Source organism: Peromyscus maniculatus, chromosome 1 (assembly GCF_049852395.1).
Source record: "Peromyscus maniculatus bairdii isolate BWxNUB_F1_BW_parent chromosome 1, HU_Pman_BW_mat_3.1, whole genome shotgun sequence".
NCBI lineage: Eukaryota > Metazoa > Chordata > Mammalia > Rodentia > Cricetidae > Peromyscus > Peromyscus maniculatus.
Genome location: NC_134852.1, coordinates 61,366,933 through 61,393,933, shown reverse-complemented (window position 1 = coordinate 61,393,933; position 27,001 = coordinate 61,366,933). Strand labels below are relative to the sequence as shown.

Genomic DNA, 27,001 nt, shown 5'->3' with positions numbered 1-27,001 from the left:
CTCCATATGCAGTTTCTTCAATGCCCATATTTTCTCTGAAGTAGATTGGTACTGCCAGGAGCCAACATGCCTCATAATCATAACAAAAAAAGAAAAAAATCTAAGTTATTAAAACATTTTAAATGCCATATTCTGTAGATCTCTGAAGGGATTGAAGATGACCTGTCTATCTAAAATACATCTGTTTGATCTTGAAAACATACCAAATATGACTACAAGTTCGATTGTAATGTCTAAGTACTAACTTTCATTTCTTTATATCCTAATAGTTGGTAATAATAACATTCAAGGATCAGCAAATTGCATTACATTGTTAAATGAATGATAAAAGTACAATATCTTGAACAAGATTGGAAGTATACATATAGCATTTTCTAACAATACCAATCTCAATATATATAATTTGTATACAATATACAAAAATCCAATCCAATGTAAAGTATTTAAAACCAGTAATTGTTTTTTAAAAGTAGATTTGATAATCTATCTTTGTATCTATATCTTCTCTTTATTTTTCTGAGTAGATTCAATAATCTACCCTCTATTCTAGCATTTCTAGGTATCATTTTTTAAAAACAAGAACCTTAAATCTAATCTCCTTTGCTTAGCCCTTTTCCTAACCCTTAACAACAACTTGTAACCAACCCTCCTAAACAATGAAAATTATCCCAGCCCCAAAACCCATTAGAAGACCAAAAACCACCTGCCCCACAGAACCTCTTTGGGAATGTGGGTGTCGTATTCTTAAAATTGCTTCCTGCTGGATATGGGCAAAGGTATCTTTATTCTGAAAAGAAAAATTTGGGGTTAATTGTCAAATTCTAGAAAAGGTAGCTATATCCTTTGTTGTCCAGTTTGAGTATAATGCCAAAGTTCAGGGTTTATCTCAAGTCCTTATTCAAGTAGTCTTTGAAACTGGATCACCTCAGCTAGACATCTCAAAATTGCTGAGCAGTTTGTAGTCCAAATCTTATCTGTAGATGATGTTTGTCAGCTTAGTGATATTATTATTGTCCACATGGAATTATTATTGTTGTGGGGCTCTGTCTTCTTCCTGGAGACTTCAGTTGATGTTAGGCCTGGCTGTGATTTCCTGCAGAAAACTGATAGAGACTTGAATACAAAGACATGTATAGGCAGCTGATTGAAGCCTTTTTTCTAGAATTAGTTAGTATTCTATATGACCATTAATATCTCAACAGTTTAATATATATATAATCTTATAAATTTTGATATAAAATTCATATTTTAAGAAAAGTTTAAAGAATCAGAATAGAACCAAAAAATTGAGATTAGTAGTAATAGAAATCTCTTAATTAATTTAGTTTTTCTCCTGTCCCATATCAGAAGATGGCTGTTTCTTCGGGGGGCATGATACAGAGAGTTTGCATTTTCCTTTTAACAACATGCTTGGGTTTAAAGAAGGAGAGAGCCATTCTCCAATTCCAAAGACAACTTTAAATTTTAATTGAACTGGGACTGCAAGAAGATCAATAGTGTTAATTTTTTTTAGAGAAGAGCAGAAACAAACATTTAAGAAGACTTATGAAATTTTATAGATGATATACTAATAGACGATTTTACTCTTTTTCTTGGGACATTTTTTCTAGATGATTGGTCTTTTTTCTTCAGATGTCTCATTTGTCCAGTGTTCTTCAGATTCCTTAGCCTTCATTCTCCTAAAAGACAAAAACAAAAAACTTTCCCCAAGCACACATGGATGCTGATGTAACTGGTTATAAAATCTGACCTCATTCTTCCAGTGCCCTAAATGGTGGGCATAATCAGCTTGAAGGTGATAATTACAGTCCAGTTAAGGCATATTTAACAGGTTTTTTTGATATTGCATATTTGCTTACTCAGAAATTTATGTATAAGATATTTATAAGGTTATACACATATCCTAAAGCTTTAATAAATTAAAGGAGACTGAGATTGTGAGCAATTTTATACAATTATGTTAATATTGAGACAAGAGTGTTAAAAAAGAGAGTATCTGAGCAAAATATAACATTGATTTAATTACTTTCAAGTTCAATGACCAAAGAAATTCTAACCTTTCCTGCAGGGCCTTAAGACTTCCTCCAAGGGGTTAGGGTTCTCCACAATGGGAGCTGCCCTGGCCTTGAGCAGCAGCACCAGGGATTCTGCAAGAAGTACCTGATTGACAAGCCCTGTCTCACTGAACTTTCACAAGAATAATTATTTTTAAACAGACATAATATCACATGTTCAATTGAAATTGTTATCAAAATTGCCCATATGGTTAAAGACAAAGTTGTCTCTGAACTCCACTCTTGTATGATCAAAGCAACTTTCAACTGCTGCACCAGACTGTTTCCTGCTCTCTAGGCTCTCTTGAAGAGCCCCTCCCTTCACCTACCTCCTCAGGAGTGTCCTGCATGGCTCTTTGCAGGAGCATCTTCAGAGTCTGCCTTTGGAACCTGCAATGCCTAATGGAGCCAACAAGGAAGTAAATGATGGGGTTGGCACAGCTGTTAACACAGGACAGGAAAGTTGTAATTGAATAAATACTGCAAGGGAAAATGTCAAGAGGCCACCAGATCCAAAGTATGAAGAACCAGTAGATCCCATAGGACAAGCCGAAGAGCAGGAAGACTAGCACTGTGAAGGCAATGGTCACATACAGCCTGGTCACTGGCATCCGTCTTGAGCCACAGAAAATTCTGACTAGCAGAGTCAGGGTTGACCCTGAGAGTATTACAACTAAAACAATTAACCAAGCAAAGGTGATGAAATCTAGTTTCTCACACCCACGATAATCAAACACATCATAAAGTAAGCCACATGCCATCCCTTCCAGGAGGCTCAACAGCAGGGACAAGGCCCAGAGCAGGGCACACATGACAGTTGATGTATGTCTTGGACGTCTACAGCGATACCAGATGGGCCACACAACAGAGAGGCAGCGCTCAGCACTAATGGCACTGATCATGCTCAGACCTGAAAGGTAAGCAAAATTAAACACAATTCTCAAATACTTATCAAGGCCAATGTGGGTGTTGTGGATATGAGCAATAATATTCCTAAGGGAATATACAGTCTGAAAACAGAGGAAGAGGAAGTCAGCACCAGCCAGGTTGAGGATGTAGACAGAGAAGGCATTCCTGTGCATGTGGAAGCCCAGAAGCCAGAGCACTATGGCATTTCCAACCAGCCCAACCAGGGCAATGGTGACTGTTAGAATATTCAGTGTTTGGGACATGGTCTTACAGGTTAAGTTTGGATTGTAGTAACTTTCATTCACTCCTGTGTTGTTAGTCCTCCAGGCAAAGGTGGCTAGGTCCATGCCAGGCAATTCTTCACTAGTGTTCCTTAAATGAAAAACAAGACATAAGAAATGCTGTATACATTCCTATTTTCAGGCACATCCTGCTCTGTGGGAGTAACTAACGGTGGTTCATGAGGAGGAGGAAACAGATTTACAGAAATTAAGTCATTTTTCAAACCCTAAAATTTCTAGAAGCTTCTTCCAAATCAATTTTTTACTGACTTGAGCTATCTATAACCAATTCATCTACCCACACTGGGGTAGCTGATAGCTCAAGCACAGCTGCTCAGCATCCTATGTGGTATCAGGAAGAGGCAGGGCTCTGACCACAATTTCCCTTCAGTCCTGAGGCTGAGGTTTCTCTTATAGTGAGGAGTATAACATGCCCCAGCATGAAGAGTGGCTGCCCTCAGTAATTGGGATAGAGGCCTTCCAATGGGGAAAAATGGAATAAAGAATGAGAGTCAAGAAAGGAATGAGCTTGTTACTAAGACATCTATGAGACCAGACAGATTTATTAGGCTTGAAGGGCTGGTCTCCATTTCACATTTTGGAAACTAAAAAGCAGAGAGGGCCTCAAAGATAGCTAGGCTTTTCTGTTGTCTGTCATTATGCCACAAGTATCTAGCTCTCTACAGGGAGCACAGTGGGTAATTAAGAAATGCAAATAAAGAAAAAATGAATTATATGCACTAGGGTAGTTGAAAATTTGAAGTAAATATTGTAAAAATGTTTTAAAACAATTTCAGCCCAGGCAGGCCTCGAACTTGTGATCCTCCTGCCTCCACCTCTTTCAGCAAATCCTACCAGCGTGGCCACCACAACCAACAAGGAAACACATGAACTATGAACCAATAGCTGAGGAGCCCCCAACTGGATCAGGCCCTCTGGATAAGTGAGACAGTTGATTAGCTTGATCTGTTTGGGAGGCATCCAGACAGTGGGACCGGGACCTGTCCTGAGTGCATAAGCTGGCTGTTTGGAACCTGGGGCTTATACAGGCACACTTGGCGAGGCCTGGGAGGAGGGGACTGGACCTGCCTGGACTGAATCTGCCAGGTTGAACTCAATCCCCAGGGGAGTCTTTGTCCTGAAGGAGATGGGAGTGGGGGGTGGACTGGGGGTCAAGGGGGGCAGGGGGGGAGAACAAGGGAATCCATGGTGGATATGTAAAATTTAATTAAATTATAAAATAAAATAAAATAATAATAATAATAATAATAAAATAATAAAAAGAAACAAAAGAAAAAAGAAGAAATGCTCAATAGCTCAATATAAATGAACAAACCCAAACAAAATTTCCATTCAACACATACTTCCAAGTGTCTCCAAGGTAAACTTAAGCTATGAAGAAATTTGCAAATGATCCTGGAGTTTTAGGTTTATATTATCTATCTAGGTAGGAAAGGGGAAACATATAAAATGAAACATTCACTGGACACTTCTGCATGTCATTCTGTAGGAATGTTTACGCAGAAGAACTCTTCAAATTCTAAAGAGAAATCTTAAGATGATTTTTTTTAAACACAGAAGTTGTAAGTGAAATCACACTAAAGATGAATGGCAGAGCTTTATTTTATTCTGCATTTGTTTTGAGTTCTTAATCCAAACTCTTCATATACTGCGCTGTCTTCCAAAAACCAAAGTCTCCATGAATACATGATTTATGTGACCATAAAGAGATAAATACAGGAATAGGAAATGATGCTCTTTCCTACTACAGAGATAATATGACCCTTTTTTTGAGAAGATATAAATGATCTACATAGATATAGAGTAAGGTAATATATTTGAAAGGTAGTTTGATTCTTTGTTGACCATTTGCAGGCTGATGCAGAGCGATTGTTACATGGCAAGAGGAAGAAAGAAGACAGGGATTATTATGTTGGTAGTAGATATTGCTGTTGGGTGTGGTGAAAAGCCAGGCTATCCTAGCTCCTTCAGAAATATTTTCTTTGTCAGATCATGACTCCTTGATGTCCTCAAGTAAATAGTTTAATTTTCCTTGTATTTTTGGTGGATTTTCCTTTTGCTTTAGGAGTAATGGAGATGAATGCCCAACTTAAGGAATGTGGAGGGAGAAGAGATCCTGATACAAAGAACAGCATAAAAAATTATACTTCTTGGCAAAATGTGAATTAGTGACTAAAAGCACCTGATTAGTTTGAGAGAATCATTAGAATGTTTTCCAATGATTCTACCATGTTTTGAGTATTCTTCAAATTTTTCTTTCTTGTAATATTTTGAGACACATGATACTTTATATTTTTTTAATTGTATTCTGAAAATCAGTTCACAAGATGATGACTTCTTTGTAAAGATTTCCTTGAATTTTCACACATTATATAAATATTCAAGTGGGCATAGAGAACTATCCCATCACCCCAAGAACCTCCCCTTTGCAACCTAATTTGCAATCACTGATCTTTTCTCTGTCACTCATTTCATTTTTGAGACTGTCTTGTAAATAGAATCATAGATATGTAACTTTTTAAGACTGCCTTCTTTTACTGAGAATAGTATCTTTGAAATTCATCCATATTACTGAATATTTCAACTCATTCTTTTAGCTTTTGGGTGACATTTAATTCATAGAAATTAATACAGTGTATCTAGTCACTCATTATAGGAAAATAATGTTTCCAGATATTGGAAATTCTGAATAAATTTGCTTTAAAAATTTCTTTGTAAAAAAAGTTGAGTACTAGAAAACACAAAGAATAAAGAAAATATCACTGCTAATGATTTCCTCCATGAAAAACTCTTGCAGTTTTGAAGAATGTCTTATGCTATGGAGATGAATAATGATGGTCATAGTCATTCTGCAACCCAGGAATGTCTAGTATATAGCTGTAATTATGACTCAGAAGAATTTCAGACCCCAGGTTAGGCATTTGATTCTGAATTCATTGTGGGTCCTGAAAACTAGATGTGATTTTATGTAGATAAAAAAATATAGATCTACATGGAAGGATTTGTAGGTTGAGTTGAAAAAGGAAATAGGAACCACCTCACTTTGTAAATGCTGTCCCATCCTCTATAAAGATCAGTAGTAGATGTAAGTGAATACAAGCAGGTCCTGAGGCACATAGGATTACTTATTACTTTTCCCCCACCCAACACCCTGTCCAAAATTTTTCATAGGCTCCTCTTCCTCTGAGGTCCAAAGAGATGTTTGGAGAAAGCACATCTACTCTGATCTTTCCATTCCCATCATCACACTGGACAATGGGAATTTAATGAGGGCTATTCCTCTATTTGCTGCTTTGGATCCTGAACAAAGAAATCACTGTGAGAGCTCAGGCCACCAGAGTTCTCTGTATTAGCCCTGTTTTAGCCCTTCCACAGAGGCCAGGAATGTTGTTAGGTGGGGCTCTGGCACCATTCAGTTGATCCTGGCTTGGTCTGTCTAGAGCTGAGAATGCAAAAGGATCACAATACAACCATTCATACCTACTGAGCTTCTGAAACAGAATCCTGAGAAGAGCAGCAAAGCATCCACTCTCCAGCTCATCAACAATGAATGGCTGTTGTTGTGCTTTCTGTATCTCCTTAATGTTCTTTACCCTCACAATTCGTTTTTGTAATATAATCCCATATACTTCTCTCTTTCCTGTCTTGCTGCTTCTCTCATTTCCACTAGGCACACAACTGTCCACACCCTGTCCATAAATATTAAGTATTACTTTCTTTTTTTTTTTTTTTTTTTTTTTTTTTTTTTTTTTTTTGGTTTTTCGAGACAGGGTTTCTCTGTGTAGCTTTGCGCCTTTCCTGGAGCTCACTTGGTAGCCCAGGCTGGCCTCGAACTCACAGAGATCCGCCTGGCTCTGCCTCCCGAGTGCTGGGATTAAAGGCGTGCGCCACCAACGCCCGGCTATTACTTTCTTATTAATACTTTTGCATTTGTTACCTTGTACTTCTCAGGTTTTTTTATATTACCATAGCAACATCTGTAAAATTACATAAAATCACAGCTAGTTTTCAGGAGTGTAGTTGTTGCTTTCAATTGTTTTCTGTTTCTTTCTAAATTTAGATATTTGGCTGTGTTTTGTGTTGACTAGGTCTGCTTTCTCCTTCTGAGCAAAAGTTGTTCCCTAGGAAGATATTCATAAAAGAGTTATCTAACAAAAGGATACAAATTGTGATCCAGAAATAAACATTTTCAAAGAACGAGCAATATGACTCTAAGTTTGATATCACTTCAATATGAAAAATCAAAAGGTACATAAATGATGTAATACCAGACAATGAACTCAGAAGTCTAAATTTTTAATGTTGAATGATTTGAAAGAAGATACAAGTAAATGGAGTAAGTGACAAATTTATATAACCTATTGTAGATAAATTCACATCTTTATGAGATTCTTGAGCAAAGGATACAAATTATGGGAAGGACAACCTCAGGGAGTCAAATGAAATATCCATTTGGAAGCATCTCTATGTGGTGATATTTTATTTGTGCTCTAATAAACAAGGTTTACTTGGAGATAAGAGGAAAGAGCCAGTGACTATATTAAACATAGAAGTCAGGCAATGATAGCACACACCTCTAATTCTAGCATTTGGGAGACACAGATTCACCTGGATCTCTGTGAGTTTAAGGCCACACTGGGAACAGAGCCAGGCATGGTGGCACACACCTTTTTCCCCAACTCTAGTTAACCATAGAGGTCTGTAGATCTGTAGAGACAGACAGGAAGTGATGTAGCTGGGCAGAGGGAAGAAGTGAGGTGGCAGGGCACAGAAAGGATATAGGCATGGGTATACATGGAGTAGCTCCTTTTGGCTGATGGTCTTCAAGTGGTAAGAATGTAGCTGCCTTCTTTCTGATTCTCTGATCTCTCAGTTTCTCCCCAATATCTGGCTCTGTGTTTTTTTTTTAATCAATAAGACCATTTAGCAATTCATTTTACATCTGGTGCCCAACATTTGTGGCATGAATTCACAAAAAATCCACTTGGCTGTGGCCTTAACAGGCCCTAGTTCAGGCCTGAGCTACATGCATCCAGAGTCTCCACTCCACATGGGCCAGAGTCTCTTTACTTCTTCTCTCCTGGTGGATGGTGGGCTCTCTCTGGATCCCCATCTCTGATTTCTACCACACAAAATAAGCTGCCTTGAAACTCCCTCAGACTTTTACTGTTCTACACAGTAGGCAGACTTGGTGAGTCAATCAAGATATCTTAAAGGGGAGGCATTAGTTATAAGATAATTTTTTCCCACATTAAAATTTGGGAAACAATTTTACAATGGAAGGAATTTGGTCTCTGTTTGATAACACACTGGGCAATCTGAAAATGGAAAAATTAAATGAGATGATAATTAATGTTGATGAGATTTACATAATGTCAATTATGAAAATTATTTGTTTGATCATTTTTATTTTAGCATTAAAAAGATTGGTTAATTTGAGTACCAAGATAAAAGTATTAGAAAAGCTTATTAAAATAGATCATACAGATAATCAGACCCAGACAGAAGAATTTAAAGGTGAACTTATCTCAGCATTGAATTATATGGTTAGAGAGAAACAGCCTATTTTCAAACAAACAACCTTAATCCACCCAGTAACCTTAAAGGAACTGCCAAATGCTCAAGGCTATGTATGAGCTAACTGGACTCCTGAGGAAATATTATATTTAAGGAGATTTAAAGAAGCTGTAGTCTTATATGTTATGCATTCTCTGTTTGTAAAGCAGATGTTAAACTCGTGGTAACAGCATTATCCCTTGGGACTGGAAAGACTTGGTTACATCTGTATTAGAGGCTGGCACACAGTTATAATGGAGAACCTGGTGAAAAGAAGAGACTAAGACTATGATGTAGAGCTAGAGGTATAGAAATTTCCCAAGATCAACTTCTTGAAGAAGGCAATTACACTGATATACAAAGACAATCTTTATATGATGACCACACTGTAATTTTATGCCAAATGGCAGCCCTGAATGCATGGGACAGAATTGAAGAAGTAAGAAAAAATGAGTCATTATGAAAGTTATACAAGGCTGTCTTACAAAGGCTGTCTTCAGCAGTAAATAGAATGATACCAAATTCAGAAGCTAGACAAATAATTGAATCTCTGGCTTTTGAAAATACCAGAGCAGCATACAAAAGGGTAATTAGGCTGTTAAAGGCAAGATCAGCACTCTTAGAGGATTGGGTCAGAGGTACAATTAATATTGAATCCCATGATCATGATGATACTTGGATAGGAGAGGTTATTTCCACAGGTTTGAAGAAAAATAATATTGTCAGGTGCTTTAATTGTGGTAAACAAGGTCACCTAAAAAGGGACTGTAAACAGGACATTGCTAGAAACAATGTTCCTTCAAGAAACAATGGCAACAGAATGACCCTCCCTTCTGGATTATGCACAAGGTGTGGCAAAGGTAAACATTGAACTAATGAATGTAGATCAAAAAGGGACAGACAAGGTAATTCTTTGCCTTTGCCATTGGGAAACTCCCTGATGGGCCACTTGTAGGCCCCCATGCAAATTCAGTTCAGTCCTTTCCTGTTATTGTAGAAGAAACCCCCAACCAGGGCAATTAAATAACCAAATGCCTGTCTTAAAAAAATATACTGCTTGGGGTGATAGAACAGCTATAGCAGAGAAAACAGGAAATTCAGGAGAAGGCATAAAGTGATTTTTTGACAAACTTCTATAAATGAACAAAGATCAGAATTAATAATACAAATAAATGATGTTCTCATTGAGGGTCTTGTAGACACAGGTGAAGAAATAACAATAATTTTATCAGAATCTTGGCATCCAAATTGGCCTCTTCAGGAGTTAGATGTCCAGCTCTTAGGGATTGGAACATTATCTCAAGTGAAACAGAGTGCAAGATAGCTTGAATGTATAGTACCAGAAGGACAGAGAGGAAAATTAAAGCCATATGTGGCTAATATAGTTATGAACTTATGGGGCTGTGATCTATTACAAACAATGGAATACCCAGATTAACATTCCTCCAACCTCAGAAACAAATTATAAACTGACACATATTTCTGAGAGAAATATTAGAAGGTATTATTCTAAAGAATGGTCACCCACCAGCCACATTGTACAAGAACAGGGCACAATAACTGATGATCTTCCAAAGACACCAACAGCTCTACCTTTAAAATGGTTAACAGACAAGCTCTTATGGATACAGCAATGACCTTTAACAACAGAGAAACTGCAGGCTTTAGAAGAGCTGGTACAAGAGCAGTTAAATGCTCAGCATATTGAAAAATCAACCAGCCCTTGGAATTTTCCTGTGTTTGTTATTAAAAAGAAATCTGCCGGGCGGTGGTGGCGCATGCCTTTAATCCCAGCACTTGGGAGGCAGAGCCAGGCGGATCTCTGTGAGTTCGAGGCCAGCCTGGGCTACCAAGTGAGTCCCAGGAAAGGCGCAAAGCTACACAGAGAAACCCTGTCTCGAAAAAACAAAAACAAAAACAAACAAAAAGAAATCTTGTAAATGGAGAATGGTAACAGACCTAAGAGCAATTAACCAAGTAATTCACCCAACTAGCTGTCTACAATCTGGAATTCCTTTGCCTACTCTGTTACATAAAGATGTCCTCTTAGAGTTATTGATTTAAAAGACTGTTCTTTTCAATACCCTTACAGAAAAACAAAGAAAGATTTGCCTTCATGGTGCCCACTTATAATAATTCTCACCTTGTTAAGAAATATCAATGGAGGGTCCTCCCACAGGGAATGTTGAATAGCCCAACCCTGTGCCAATATTTGGTACAACAGCCATTGAAAGTAATGCATAAACAATTTTTAAATCTATAATTTATCATTATATGAATGGCATTTTACTAGCTGACTCAAATGTAGATATATTAGAAAGAATGTTTGAAGAAGTAAATGAAATTTTGCTTTGTTGGGGATTACAAATCGCTCCTGAAAAGATACAAAGAGGAGATTCTAGTAATTATTTAGGATATAAAATAGATCTAAAAAAAACAGACCCCTAAAGGTGCAAATTAGGAGAGATCAATTACAGACTCTTAATGACTTTCGAAGATTATTCAGAAACATTTCCCATCTATGAACTATTGCTGAGGTAAAAAATTATGAACTAAGTAAATTGGTCAAAACCATAGAAGGTGACAAGGACTTAAATAGTCCAAGAGAATTATCACCTGAAGCTGAGAAAGAATTGACCTTGTTAGAAAAGAAAGTACAGGAAGGACATATGGATTGTGTGGATCCAAAGCTTGATTGCATTTTTGTTATTGGACCTTCTGGGCATTCTCATACAGGAATTCTAATGCAGAGGAAAGATAATGTATTAGAATGGATATTTCTACCAAATAAACAGAGTAAAAAGTAAAAACTTATATGGAAAAGATCTCAGATTTATTTTAAAAGGAAAACTGAAACTTGGTCAATTAGCAGGAATAGACCCAACAGAAATGGTCATACCTTTAGCTAAGGAGGACATTGACAAATTATGGGCAGAAAGTGGACCTTGGCAAAGAGCCTGCAGTAATTTTTTAGGAGAGATTAACAGCAAATATCCCAAAAGCAATAGAATTGTACTTATAAAAAGAGCTAATTGGATTTTACCTCACATTGTATGGGAAACACCCATATCTGGAGCTTGTACATTTTATACAGATGCACACAAACAAGGAAAGGTAGGTTACAAATCAGAAAATTTAAGTATAGTGGTTCAGATTCCTTATAATTCAGTTAAAAAATTGGAATTATATGCTATTCTGATGGTACTAATGGATTTTTAAAACCTCTCAACATAGTTACTGACTCTCAGTATGCTGAAAGAGTGGTCTTACATACTCAGACTTCAGAATGTATCCCTGATGATCAGAATGAACTTCATTATTTATTCAGTTACAAGATATAATCAGAAATCGGAATCTTCCCTTATATATAACTCACATCCAATCCCATTTGGGTCTAGCAGGATCTCTAGCACAAGATAATGATGAGATCAATAAACTATTGATAGAAAATGTGCTGGAGGCCTCAGAATTTCATAAAAATATCATGTCAATAGTAAGGGTTTAAAAAAGGATTTTTCCATAGCCTGGAAACAAGCCAAGGAAATTGTAAGGAAATGTCCTACTTGTTCTTTTTACAATCAGACTGTACTACCAGAAGGATGTAAGCCAAAAGGTACTCACAGGGATTAAATCTGCCAGATGAATGTGTTTCACTTTTCAGTGAAACTTTTCAGGAAAACTGAAATATATACACCACACCATTGATGCCTATTCAAGATTTCAATGGGCAACTGCTCTGAGTTGTGAAAAGGCTTATCCTATAATCATGCATTTGCTAGAAGTTATAGCCAACATGAGTATACCTGTACAAATTAAAACTCACAATGCTCCAGCATATGTCTCTGGTAAAATTAAACAGCTTTTTGCTTATTACTGTATTGTAATAATTATTACAATTTTACTATATTGCAATAATATTGTATTACAGGTATACCACATAATCCTACAGGCCAAACAGTCATAGAAAAATGAAATGAAGCTCTCAAGGATATGCTAAATAAACAGAAAGGGATAACAGAACCCCCCAGAAATACATTACATAATTCTTTATTAGCTTTGAAGTTTTTAATGCTAATGAGAAAGGAACAACAGCTGCAGAGAGACTTTAGATATTAGAAAAAAACTACAGAATTAAATCAGCCTATATACTTTAAGAATGTGCTCACTTCAGAATGGAAACCAGGATATGTATTATGTTGTGAACTATTTTCTGTTTTTTCTATAGGAGAAGAAAAGCTATGGATGCCATCAAAATTGACAAAGATTCGATTTGAACAAGAGAGACCTCTTAATTAGAAGAGGTAATTGTTCATCAACCAGCATGGCCATTCAATTTAAATTAACTTATACAACTAATAAATGCATTCGATTTAATCAGCTATACCTTGCCAAAAGGGTACATCTCCAAAGTTAGGATTGTGGAAGGGTTTTTGTTTTTGTCTTTCAGGAGTATCAAGGTCAAGGAATCTGAAGAAAACTGGACAAATGAGATATCTGAAGAAAAAGAAAAAATCATCCAGAAAAAAAAAATGTCTCAAGAAAAAAGAGTAAATTGGCCTATTGGTATATCACCTATGAAATTTCATAAGTCTTTCTAAATGTTTGTTTCTGCTCTTCTCTACACACCCTTAACACAAATGGTCTTTATATAGTCACAGTTCAATTAAAAATTAAAGCTGGCTTTGGGGTTGGAATATGGCTCTCTCCTTCTCTAATCCCAAGCATGCTTGTTAGAGGAAAATTCAACATCTCTGTATCATGTCAGAAGAGCCACCTGATATGGGACAGAAGAAAAACCAAAATTAAGGGACTATTCTATTGCCACTATTCCCATAATTCATTGGTTTTACTTTGACTCTTTATAATTGCTAGTCTTTGAAAGTTATTACCATCTATTTAGGATAATAAAGAAATGAAGGTTAGTAGTTAGTCATTACAATTGAACTTGTCATATCAGGTATGTTTTCAAGGTCAAGCAGAGATATATTGTAGATAGACGGATCATCTTAAAACACTTCAGAGAGATCTACATAATATGGCATTTAAGATGTTTTAATAACAGATTTTTTTTCTTTTTTTATGACTATGAAATATGTCTTCTCCTGGCAGCACCAATCTACTTCAGAGAAGATGATGGGCATTGAAGAAACTCCATATGGAGTTTTACTTTCACTGTGGCAAAATTTAGTCACTGGGCAAGAAATTGCCCTCATAACTCCTGACAGTATGCTGTCCAAATGGACAGACAGGACACAAAATAAAGGACTGCTGATCCTTGCCAAGACAAGGTAGGAAGGCTCATTAGAAAATCCTGCTTCACAAATGAGTCTGTCAGATATGCTAAGACTATAGGCCAAAGATGATGCCCCAATATTGCAGAGAAACTTCAGGTGACTGTACAGGCAGCTAGCTGTTTCTGTCATAACTCACATGTTTTGGAAGCTGCTTATTTGCACTTTTTGTTTAACTAGATAATATTATTTCTTTCTTGGGTCTCTAAGAGAGTTGAAGATTAGGTAGTTATAGTTTTCCTTGTTAACAATTTCAGAAAAAGAAACTCACTAAAGAAGTATAAAGTGTGTAAGTTTGAAAGACATCCAAAGATAGTTTTGGTAATACAAGCTAGGATAGAACATGAATTAGGTACATTTTGGACTCATGAAAATAATGGAATACTTTCACTGAATTTTTCAAATACAAATGGACTAGACATTGTTGCCTGTATATATTGTGTATAGTTATTGTACTTGTTGTATATAGTTTTTCTTATATTAGTTAAAACTTTTATGTTAGACAAAAAAGGAGAAATGTGGTGTTATTTTATTCGTGCTCTAATAAATACAATTTACTTGGAGATCAGAGGAAACAGCCAGCCACTATATTAACCATAGCAGTCAGACAGTGATAGCACATGCCTTTAATCCTAGCATTCCGGAGGCAGAGATTCATGTGGCCTTCTGTGAATTCAAGGCCACACTGGGAATAGGGCTAGACTTGGTGGCATATGCCTTTAATCCCAGCACTTTAACCCCATCTATCGAGTTCTGGAGGTCTGTACAGACAGACAGTAAGTTATAGAGCTGGGCAGAAAGAAGAAGTGATGTAGCTGAGCAAAGAGAGGAAGTGAGATGGCAGGGCACAAAAAGGATAAAGGCATGGGTATACAGGAAGTAGCTCTCTTTGGCTGAGGATTTCCAGGTGGTAAGAATGTGGCTGGCTTCTTTCTGCTTCTCTGATCTCTGTTTCTCCCCAATATCTGGCTCCATGTTTTTTATTAAGACTGTTTAGCAATTCATCTTACATATTTAGCACACTGGATCAGGAAGTACAAAGAGTTAAAGATATTAAAGATGAAGTTGTGAAATAATGAGATTTAGAATACAGTAGAAAAATAAGATAAATTGGGCATTCTAATTCCTATAATCCCAGGTATGATGAGTCTATGGCAGGAATGTTTCTGAGTTAAAAGATGGCCTGGACTATATTGTGAGATATACATCAGCCTGGTAATTTCTTTATCTTTGTCCAAACCAAACACCCATTGAAGAAATGTATTCTATCCTTACTCACATTATACTCCCTCGCCAAATTCTACCCAAGACATGGATTCTAAGAAAGATGAAAGTATTTGAGGAGATTTAGAAGAAGCTCCAGTCTTGGAGAAAAAGCCCTGAGGACCTAGAAAACCATTTGCTACCCAAGGACTTTTCAACAAATTGCCCAATGTGCTCTATTGTATTCACCAAGTTCACACCATTTTTTGAGCCTTAATTGCCCACTAGGAACACAAGCTCTTCATTTAGAACATTATCTGGACATCTACCAATAAAAATATTGGGAAACGAGATATTAGATAAGTACCTGAACAATCAAACTTGACTTTATTAGGCCTGTGACCTCTCAAAGTTCTTTCACAATGAGTAGTTCATCTTCAATAGGCAGTGGCAGGAAGCCAAATCAGAACAAAATCAATTACAGCTTCTATTGTGACTGAACTTCTTGTCCAAGCAAGGAAGCTTTAACTGACTTATATTTAAATCATTCACATCCAAAATATAATAAAAATGTTGCCAAGCATGTATGGGATCATCCTATAAATAAGAAAGAATAAAAAAGAATACTGCACAAAGAAACAGAAGAAGTGATCTAAAATTATGAGACTTTAGGAGAGAATAAATTTCATGAAGACAATAAAAAATGGGATTGAGAAGGATTCAAATATTTAAATCAATAACTGAGTAAACTTCTAAGATGAACAAAAATGCTGAGTCAGTACTCAAGTTAACCAGGAAAACCCTGAAATTACAGGAGCACCTTAAATAAGGAGTTTACCTTAAATATAAATGATGTTAAATCATCACTTAAATGATATAGCATGCATGACTGTGTGACAAAATATCCAACTGATGGCTGTCTGCAAGAAACACACTTCACTGACAAAGATATGCACAAAGTAATATGGAAAATGATATTCCAAATGGACAGAAGATAGAAAATCAAAATGTACATGTTCATAGTACTTCATGCAACAACTGTGGGGTAGATATCCTTTTTGACATGCTACAAAGTTTTCTCTAAAGTATTTTATCCCATAATATAGTTGTGGTGGATTGAATGTGATTGGTCTCCATAGACTCCTATGTTTAAACACCTGGCTCCCAGTTGGTGGAACTGTTTGCAAAAGATTAGGTGTGGCCTTGTTGGAGGAGATGTGTCCCTGGATTAGACCTTGAGGTTTCAGAAGCCCACGACATTCCCAGCACACCACCTCCACCTTACAAGATGTGAACTCACAGCTGTTCCTGCTACCATGCCTTTGCTCTGCCATCATGGATTCTAATCTTCTGAAATCATAAACCAAATTAAACACTTTGTTTCATAACTTGCTTGCTCATGGTGTTTTGTCATAGCACTTGAGAAGAAAGTAGAAAATCATTATATAGAAAATACTATTGACTAAATTGAACATCTCCTCAGGATTAAAAAAAATTGAAGTAACTCAGGATAGAAACATGATAATGTAACACAATGAAGGAGATATATTATAGCTCATTGACCCTGGAAAAAATTTTAAAAAAAAAGATACTTTCATACTCTTATCCCTCTTCTATTTAATATTGTGGTTAAAATCTTAATAAAAGCAATGAATCAAGAGAAAGAAAAGATCCAAACTGAAAACTAATTACTCACACTCCCCTTTAGCAAGAAACAGAATTACTTTAAAAACATAAAGCCTGGAAACATCTCATGGCATCAAACATTGAACACAGAAATCCTATTACATCCTCATATTTAGTTTGTATGATGTTCAAATATTTTCATGTCCATGAGACCTTGGTACTATTGTTACTTTTAGAATGAATACACTTATACAGATCTTTATACTGATAGATGATTGATTGGGTAGAACATATAGGGAACATATAGGGATAGAAAATACAATAACAAAATTCTCAATTATTCTGACTGATTACAAGCAGCGGTGATTATACTCAGAATTACTTATGCATGCCCAAGGACCTGAAGATGGTCATTGAAGGAACTTTGAAATAAAGACCCAACATTGCTTGGTTGTGTACTGAGGAGCACTTAGATGCACAGCGTGACAATGGGATGTACATCTGAGATGACTAATCAGCAAGAGGAAGCTGAGCTCTGAGTGCTGCTGCATAGAGGGACCTGAAACATGGGCATGTCTAATGGAGGACTGCTAAGTGGAGTGCAGTAATGAGAAAGAAAAAACCTAACATAACAGGAGCCTTCTCCATGGCCTCTTCTAGAAGGTGGGGCATTTTCTCTGATGACAAAATTTATCGGTGCAGACTGTCTGAAGATAACGTGAGAAGGTGCAGGACTTGTAATATAAATAGTGATGGGCTTGCAGGTATGGACTGAACGCCAGTTCTTTAAAAGCTTCCCTATATTGTCACCTTGAATCCCCCCTAGATCATGTGATACAAGAATAACTGTTTTTGCTAGTTTTCTGAGGATGGAATTGTAGCACAAAAGGATGAATGATTATACCTGACTCTTATAGTTGTGAATTCCAATCCAAATGAACTGCCTCAGGACCAGTATAGTGTGTGTGTGTGTGTGTGTGTGTGTGTGTGTGTGTGTGTGTGTGTGTGTGTGTGTGTGTTTGAAGAAGCTGATGTCAAGTTTTTCTTCAAATAGATCACTACCTTACTTTTTGAGACAAGGTTTCTCACTAAACATGAAGCTCACATACTTGACCACAGACCAGCAAACCCCAGGGATTCTCTGGTCTCTGCATCCCCAGCAATGGAGTGATGGGCATGCCTTGCCTGGCCTGGATTATTCTGGTTGCTGGAATTCATGTTATTATGCTTGCACTGCAGTTACTTTACAAACTAAGCCATCTACCCTGGACAGGATCAACCTTTCACAAACCCTTTGTACACCACAACACTGTGTGTCTATTATAAGTGAATAATGGAAAAGCCTGGGAGACTTACCCACAGTATAAGCAAGGTGTTTGTCTCAAGTGTGGTTGAATGAAAACTCTAGCTAAAAATTTGTGAAACAGCCAGAGAGAAGTTGATGGGGCTGAGAATGGAACTGATATCAGCTACAGTCAGCAAAAAAGTGACAGTGGCTGTGTTCACCTGTAACCCCGGTGCTTAGTAGGTAGAGGTAGGAAGATTAGAAGTTCATGTTTTTTCTTCACAATCTAGAAAGTCTAATTCCTCACTTCTCTCTTAACTAATTACCTTATTTTAAATTAAAATGGATCCCAGTTCACATTTTCTATTGATCCCAATGACAAAAGCATGAACGGAAACTGAAGATTCAAAGATGAGTGGATAACTGAAACAAGTCTGTGTCAGGGTTTTATAGGAACAACCCCCCTGCTCCTCTGTATCATCCCTACACTGACATGTTGATGAAACTGAGAGTTCTTGACCACAACGTTCCACTGCCCTTTTTTAGATCAGAGGACCAACAATGCTGCAGTTCTTGTGTCTTACTTGGTGCTGCTGCCAATCCACACATAACTTTCTTGGTAAGGTATTCTTCTACCTTTCTGTTTTTCAGTAGCAACTCTAGTACTGTAGCCAATAAGCAATGTTTCCCTGCATAAATTTCAGTCCAATCTCATGTCATTTTTGGTCAATATGGGTGGTTCCTCCACAAAAGCAATATTAGAAGAATAAAACAAACACAAGCAAGACAAACATTATTCTCATGGAGATGAGGGGAGAAATGATCTGATGGCAGTTAAATCTAGAAATCTCACAGTGGAAGAAGATTTGCAAGTGATGAAGTTTTTCTTTCCATCTTTCTCTGTGGTCCTGACATCTCACAGAAGTGCCATATCTCACTCCTAGAGCAGAACTTTTCTCTAAGTTTCTTTGTATTTGAGGCAGTTGGTGACATTTCAAGGATAGTGTAGAGCACAGAAAGAGTTTGGGATTTTTATTTTTAATCTCTCTCCAGATCAGCTGTGTATTGTCAAAGGCAGTGCTCATCAATGCATCTAGTTATCCCCTCTTACAAGGTAGCTACAATTCTCTCTGTCTCTGCCTCTTTCTGTCTCTCTCTGTCTCTCTCTCTGTCTCTCTCTCTGTCTCTCTGTCTCTCTCTCTCTCTGTCTCTCTCTCTCTCTGTCTCTCTCTCTCTCTCTCTCTCACCAATTCTTTTGCTGATTATTGGAGCCAAGTAATGGACAATTTCCTTCACTCTCTTGCTTTATCATGATTCCCCATGAATTGCCTCTGTCCCTAAGTCCTGTGGTCTTTGTAAATAAACAATTCCTGTGGTATTCCTCAGATATTCAAATTCTAAGGATCTATTTCTTTTTGGAAGCAACATATACACATTGCAGATCAGCTATGAGAGCCAACAATGAGCCGTTTTACAGGGTTTTGCCCTGGGAAACAAAATATTCACACAACCTTCCTCCTTAAGCAAATAACAAACATGAATATGAATCATTTGCCGAAAATGAGAAAAGTCTGTTTAAGCCAAGCCATCTCTGCTTCAAAAAGAAGCTTTTGTTTCATGCTTCCTAGGAGTAAGCCTTGAATCCTGCATGTTGCATTTTGTGGTAGCAGCACAATGATATGGATATAGAGAAAACTCCAAGACAGTAACTCTCAATGATATGGATATAGAGAAAACTCCAAGGCAGTAACTCTCTAAACATTCTTGGAATATATCCTTACCTTTCTTCCATTTTCAGGTCCAGAGGGGGGAAACTGACCAAGGCTGAAGAAGATTCTTTCACAGAGTTCTAGACTCTGTTTCTTTGAGTTAGGATTTGCCTTGTGTAGCTGACTAAGTGTTTCTGGGCCAGGTGAGGCTTATAAAAAATGTTGAGTAGACCTTTTGACTTCCAGTAAGTAAGTGGGAACAAGTCACACACTAGAGAAATTTGAATCCAGATGCCCCCTAAGATGTTTCCTGGCACTTGTCCCAATTACACTCATATCAACCTTTCCCATCCCATCCTTTTAGATCTATTTGTTGTCAAATAATTACTCTTCCATCTTTTATGGACCAACTCCCATCATAGGTAGCAACATTATGTAGTTTCAGCTCAGATTTTAAGAGTATATAACTGAAGCACAAAGATATCATGCCTCACATATCAGCCTTTCCCTTCCCATCCTAACTGGTTTACACTCCTTGTAAATGATAGAAATTGTTGATCAGTGGGGTTCTATGGGTTTCAATACCACAAGCACTACAGGTCATTGAATGTGATGCTAAAACCCTATTGGTAAAGACACCACATACTTGAGTCATAGAGAATGGAGAAATCAAGCTGGTTTATTCTGGCTTAGAGTTTGAAGGGATCTATCCTACCATGGGGAGGGGAATGGCAGCAGCAGTCTGAGGCTAGCTGGTCACCTTGCATTGGCAGTTTGGAAGAAGAGAATAAACAAGAAGAGAGGTACCCCTGGCAGTGACCCTCTTCTGCCAGCAAGGCTCCACCTGCTGAAAGTGATACACCCTTTCCACCTGCCACTCCAGCTGGAACCAAGTGTTCAAGTGCAGAGCCTGTGAGACACTTCACATTGAAACTGCCTGCCATGTTTCATCACAGCAGCTTGATGACTGATTGTTTCTCAGAAAAGGCTTCTATTTCACCATAGCATGGAGAAAGGAGATGACATCAGTCTTCTTCCAAGCTTCAGGTTCCCAGGGCCCAGGAAGTTAAATGAGTGAATTTGTTTGAGCTTTCAGTTCTCTTATAGAAACCTCACTGTTTTATTCTTTGTGGCCCCAGCGCAGCAACTCTCTCTCTCTCTCTCTCTCTCTCTCTCTCTCTCTCTCTCTCGTGTGTGTGTGTGTGTGTGTGTGTGTGTGTGTGTGTGTGTGTTAAGAGGTGTATCCCTATGGAGACTGTCCTTAAGTGCACTATGTTGCTCAACAGCTTCAAAATCATGGTGATTCTCTTCTGTAAGTCTCCCATGGGCTAGGATTTCAGATGAACACTACTATGAGTGGCTTCCAGAAGCTTTCTTTTTTCACCTTCCTTCTTTGCTTTCTCTCTTCCTTCCTCCATCCCTCCCTCCCTTCCTCTCTCTCTCTCTTTCTGTCTTTTTTTGCCAGTATTATTTGCTTCTATTCTAGGTCTCTGGGCTATCCTGTCTATGGTTCCTGGCCATCTAAACAGTGTCAGGCATGAGCTCACTCTTGTGGCATAAGCCTCAATTTGGACCAGTTATGGATTGGCCACTTGTGGTGGTATTGTGTCTCCCAATATATTGTGCACCCTAAAAATTTATCTGGGGTCAGAACAGAAGAGCCACTAGATAGATATAGAGGCCAGAAAAATGGTGGCACACACACACACACCTTTAAACCTACCATTCTGGAGGCAGAGATCCATCCAGATCTCTGTGAGTTCAAAGCCACACTGGAAATAGCCAGGCATGGTGACTCACACCTTTAATCCCAGGAAGTATTGCCAGGAAGCAGAAAGGTATATAAGGCATGAGGACCAGGAACTAGAGCCTTTTTAAGCTTTTAGCTTTTAGCAGCAGTTCAGCTGAGATCCATTTCAGATGAGGACTCAGAGGCTTTCAGTCTGATGAAATAAGATCAGCTGAGGAATTGGCAAGCTGAGGTTGGATGTGGCTTGTTCTGTTTCTCTAATCTTCCAGCGTTCACCCCAATACTTGGCTCTGGGATTGTTTTTATTAATAAGACCTTCTAATTTTATTAATAAGACTATTTAAGATTCATCATACAGCCCCTCCACAAGTTCTGCTCCTCCATTAATCCTGCATATCTCAGGTTGAAAGATTTGTGGCTGGTTTGGTGTCCCTGTTCCACTGTTAGGAGCCTTGCCTGGATTTAGAAGATGGCCAGTTTGGCTCCATACCCCCCATCACTAAGAGACTTTGCAAGGGTCACTCTCATAGATTTCAGGGAGTTTCCACTACACTAGGTTTCTACATCATTCCCAAATGTCCCCTAATTCCAATCATCTCTCCTCCAGTACCCTATTCCTCCATCCCTCCCACCACTGCCTGATCCCTCCTGTTCCTATCCCCACCAGATCCCAGTATACCTGCAAAATATATTCTATTTCCCCTTTCCAGGGGAGATTTATGTGTCCCTCCCCTTGTTACTTTTCCTCTCTGAGGTTGTGGATTGTAGCATGATTATCCTTTACTTAAAAGCAAATGTCAAGGTGAGTGTCCCGGCTCAGCCTAGACCCCATCCCTGGGCACCAGCCACTCCGGGGGAGACCTGCCCAACTTGGCCCCAGGTTCTGGCCACTGGGCAGGTTCCCTTCTAGCCCTACTGGGAAGGCTCCCCTTCTCCAAGACCCCCGGCAGACCCTGCAATCTCCATGCCCTGCCCCCACACTCATCTGCTCGAGACCCCAGCCACTTCCTGAGACTTAGAGACTTGAGACTTAGAGACTGCCCCCAGCCCCCATCCTGCCCCAGACTTCCCTTCTGGACAAGAGTGCTCATCCTGCCCCAGACTTCCCATCTGGACAAGAGTTCCCATCGTGCCCCAGAGTTCCCATTTGGACAAGAGAGGTTCCATCTGGACAAGAGAGAGAGACTTCCTGAATCTGTCAGCTCTGTCTGAACCAAGTGCACTGATAAGACCAAGAACAAACCACAAGGAGAAGGGCAGACGTCAAGGCAGAAGTACATACAACAAAATGAAGAGCAATACAGCATCACCAGAACCTAGCCCTCCTCCAATCTCTAGACATGAACATCAAAAATAGGAAGAAGCAGAAGAAAACAGCCTTATGAATAACATCATGAAGAAGGTAGAGGCTTATATAGAGGAAAGACAAAAAATGGGAAGAATGCTATAAAAACTAGATGAAAGGACAAATAAAGCAGAAGAAAAAAATAAATTCCTGGAAGAAAACAATAAAGCACTGAAAGAAAATCATGAAAAAGCAATGAAACAGATAAAGGAAACAATCCAAGACCTGAAAAGGGAAATAGAAAAAATGAAGAAGACACAAACAGAGGGAATGCTGGAAATAGAAAATCTGAGTAAATGAATGGGAACTTCAGATGCAAGTATAACCAACAAAATGTAAGAGATGGAAGAGAGGATCTCTGGTGTTGAAGATACTGTAGAAGAAATAGATTCATCAGTCAAAGAAAACACTAAAGCCAACAAAGTCATGAACCAAAATTCCAAGAAATTTGGGACACCATGAAAAGACCAAACATACGAATAATAGGAATAGAAGAAGGAGAACAATACCAATTCAAAGGCACAGAAAATATATTCAACAAGATCACAGAAGAAAACTTTCCCAACTTAAAGAAGGAAATGCCTATGAAGATACAAGAAGCCTATAGAACACCAAACAGACTAGACCCCCCCAAAAAAGTCCTCTCGACACATAACAATTAAACAATTAATGTACAGAATAAAGAAAGAATATTAAGAGCAGCTAAGGAAAAAGTCAAGTAACTTATAAAGGCAAACCCATCATAATAACACCCAATTTCTCAATGGAGACTTTGAAAGCCAGAAGGACCTGGACAGATGTAAAGCAGACACTAAGAAACCATGGATGCCAGCCTAGACTAATATGCCCAGCAAAACTTTCAATCATCATAGACAGAGTGAAGAAGACATTCCAAGACAAAGCCAGGTTTAAACAATACTTATCCACAAACCAGCCCTACAGAAAGCACTAGAAGGAAAATTCCAACCTAAAAAAAATCAGATACACTCTCAAAAACACAGGCAATGGATAAAACCACAACAGTAAGCCCCAAAGAAGAGAAGTACACACACACTACCACCAAAAAATAACAGAAATGAACAATCACTGGTCATTAATATCCCTTAATATCAAAGGACTAAATTCACCTATAAAAAGACACAGGCTTACAGAATGGAAAACTAAAGTAGGATGCATCTTTCTGCTGCATACAAGAAACACATCTCAAATTCAAAGACAGACACTGCCTAAGAATAAAAGGCTGGAAAAAGACTTTCCAATCAAAAGGTCTTAAGAAACAAGCGGGTGTGGCCACCCTGATATCCAGCAAAATAGACTTCAAACTAAAATCAATCAAAAGAGATCAAGAAGGGCATTACATACTCATCACAGGAAAGATCCACCAACATGAAGTTTCAATTCTGAACATTTACGCCCCAAACACAAGGGCACCCACATATGTAAAAGAAACATTACTAAAGTTTAAACCACATATAAAACCCCACACATTAGTAATGGGAGACTTCAACACCCCACTTTCACCACCTGACAGATCTCCTAAATTGAAACTTAACAGAGAAATATAGCTCTTAACTGATGTCATGACCCAAATGGACTTAATTGATATCTACAGAACATTCCATCCTAATAAAAAAGAATATACCTTCTTGTCAGCACCCCATGAAACCTCTAAAATCGACCACATACTTGAGCACAAAGCAAATCTCAACAGATACAAAACAATTGGAATAACCTCCTGTGTTCTATCAGACCACCATGGTTTAAAGTTAGATTTCAACAACAATAAAAACTACAGAAAGCCTACAATCTCTTGGAAACTGAATAATGATAAATTGAATCACCAATGGGTTAAGGAAGAAATAAAGAAAAAATTAAAGACTTCCTAGAGATCAACAAAAATGAAGACACCACATACCCAAACTTATGGGACACTATGAAAGCAGTGCTAAGAGGAAAATTCATAGCACTAATTGCCCACATAAAGAAGTTGGAGAAATCTCACACTAGTGACTTAACAGCACACCTGAAAGCTCTAGAACAAGAAGAAGCAAATTCACCCAGGAAAAACAGATGCCAGGAAATTATCAAAGTGAGAGGTGAAATCAATAAAATAGAAACAAAGAGAACAATACAAAAATTAATGAAACAAAGAGTTGATTCTTTGAGAAAATCAACAAGATGGATAAGCTCTTATCCAAACTAAGCAAAAGACAGAGACAATCCAAATCAACAAAATCAGAAATGAAAAGGGAGACATAACAACAGACTTTGGGGAAATCCAGAGAATTATAAGGTCATACTTCAAAAACCTCTACTCCACAAAACTGGAAAACCTAAAAGAAGTGGATAATTTTCTGGATAGGTACCACATACCTAAGTTAAATCAAGACCAGATAAACTATTTAAATAGTCCAATAATCCCTAAGGAAATAGAAACAGTCATTAAAAGTCTCCCAACCAAAAAAAGCCTAGGACCAGATGGTTTCAGCACAGAATTCTACCAGATCTTCAAAGAAGAGTTTATACCAATACTCTTTACATTGTTCCACACAATAGAAACAGATAGAACATTACCAAACTCCTTCTATGAGGCTACAATTACCCTGATTCCTAAACCAAACAAGGATACAACAAGGAAAGAGAACTACAGACCTATCTCCCTCACGAACATTGATGCAAAAATACTCAATAAAATACTGACAAGCAAACTCCAAGAACACATCAAAACAATTATCCACTATGATCAAGTAGGCTTCATCCCAGGGATGCAAGAATGATTCAACATATGAAAGTCCATCAATGTAATACACCATATAAACAAACTCAAAGAAAAAAACCACATGGTCATCTCACTAGATGCAGAAAAGGCATTTGACAAAATCCAACATCCCTTCATGATAAAGGTCTTGGAGCCATCAGGAATACAGGGAACATACCTAAATATAATAAAGGCAATTTATAACAAGCCAACAGCCAACATCAAATTAAATGGAGAGAAACTCAAAGCAATTCCACTAAAATCAGGAACAAGGCAAGGCTGTCCACTCTCCCCATACTTATTCAATATAGTACTTGAAGTTCTAGCCAGAGCAATAAGACAACATAAGGAGATTAAGGGGATACAAATTGGAAAGGAAGAAGTCAAGCTTTCTCTATTTGAAGATAACAAGATAGTATTCTTGAGTGACCCCAAAGATTCCACCCAGGAACTTATACAGCATATAAACACCTTCAGCAACATAGCAGGATACAAGATCAACTCAAAAAAACATCAGTAGCCCTCCTATATACAATTGACAAAGAGGCTGAGAAGGAAATAAGAGATACATCACCCTTTACAATAGCCACAAATGACATAAAATACCTTGGGGTAACACTAACCAAGCAAGTGAAGGACCTATATGACAAGAACTTTAAGTCCCTGAAAAAAGAAATTGAAGGAGATGTCAGAAAATGGAAAGATCTCCCATGCTCATGGATAGGCAGGACTAACAGAGTAAAAATGGCAATTTTACCAAAAGCAATATACAGATTCAATGCAATCCCTATCAAAATACCAACACAATTCTTCACAGACCTGGAAAGAATAATACTCAACTTCATATGGAAATACAAAAAAACCCAGGATAGTCAAAAGAATCCTGTACAATAAAACAATGTCTGGAGGCATCATGATCCCTGATTTCAAGCTCTACTATAGAGCTACACTAATGAAAACAGCTTAGTACTGGCATAAAAACTGACAGCTGGACCAAGGGAATCAAATTGAAGACCCTGACATTAATCTACACACCTATGAACATATAATTTTTGACAAAGAAGCCACAAGTGTACAATGGAAAAAAGAAAGCACCTTCAACAAATGGTGCTGGCATAACTGGATATCAACATGTAGAAGGCTGCAAATAGATCCATATCTATCACTGTGCACAAAACTTAAGTCCAAGTGGATCAAGGACCTCAACATGTAT

The 27,001-nt window shown here is 37.8% G+C and overlaps 1 protein-coding gene across 1 annotated transcript; it reads right to left on the bottom strand.

The window, feature by feature from the left end:
• Positions 1-1,532: 1,532 nt before the first annotated feature.
• Positions 1,533-3,405, bottom strand: LOC102915043 (mas-related G-protein coupled receptor member X2-like). The gene is made up of 2 exons (XM_076543523.1): positions 2,384-3,405; positions 1,533-1,679 (listed from the first exon to the last, which is right to left on the bottom strand). The coding sequence occupies exons 1-2, from the start codon at positions 3,308-3,310 to the stop codon at positions 1,665-1,667; spliced, it is 942 nt and encodes a 313-aa protein (XP_076399638.1). The 5' UTR covers positions 3,311-3,405; the 3' UTR covers positions 1,533-1,664.
• Positions 3,406-27,001: the final 23,596 nt, after the last annotated feature.

Bases quoted from the DNA above. Each gene is read 5' to 3' on its own strand.
- LOC102915043 (XM_076543523.1), bottom strand. From the start codon at position 3,310: ATGGACCTAGCCACCTTTGCCTGGAGGACTAACAACACAGGAGTGAAT.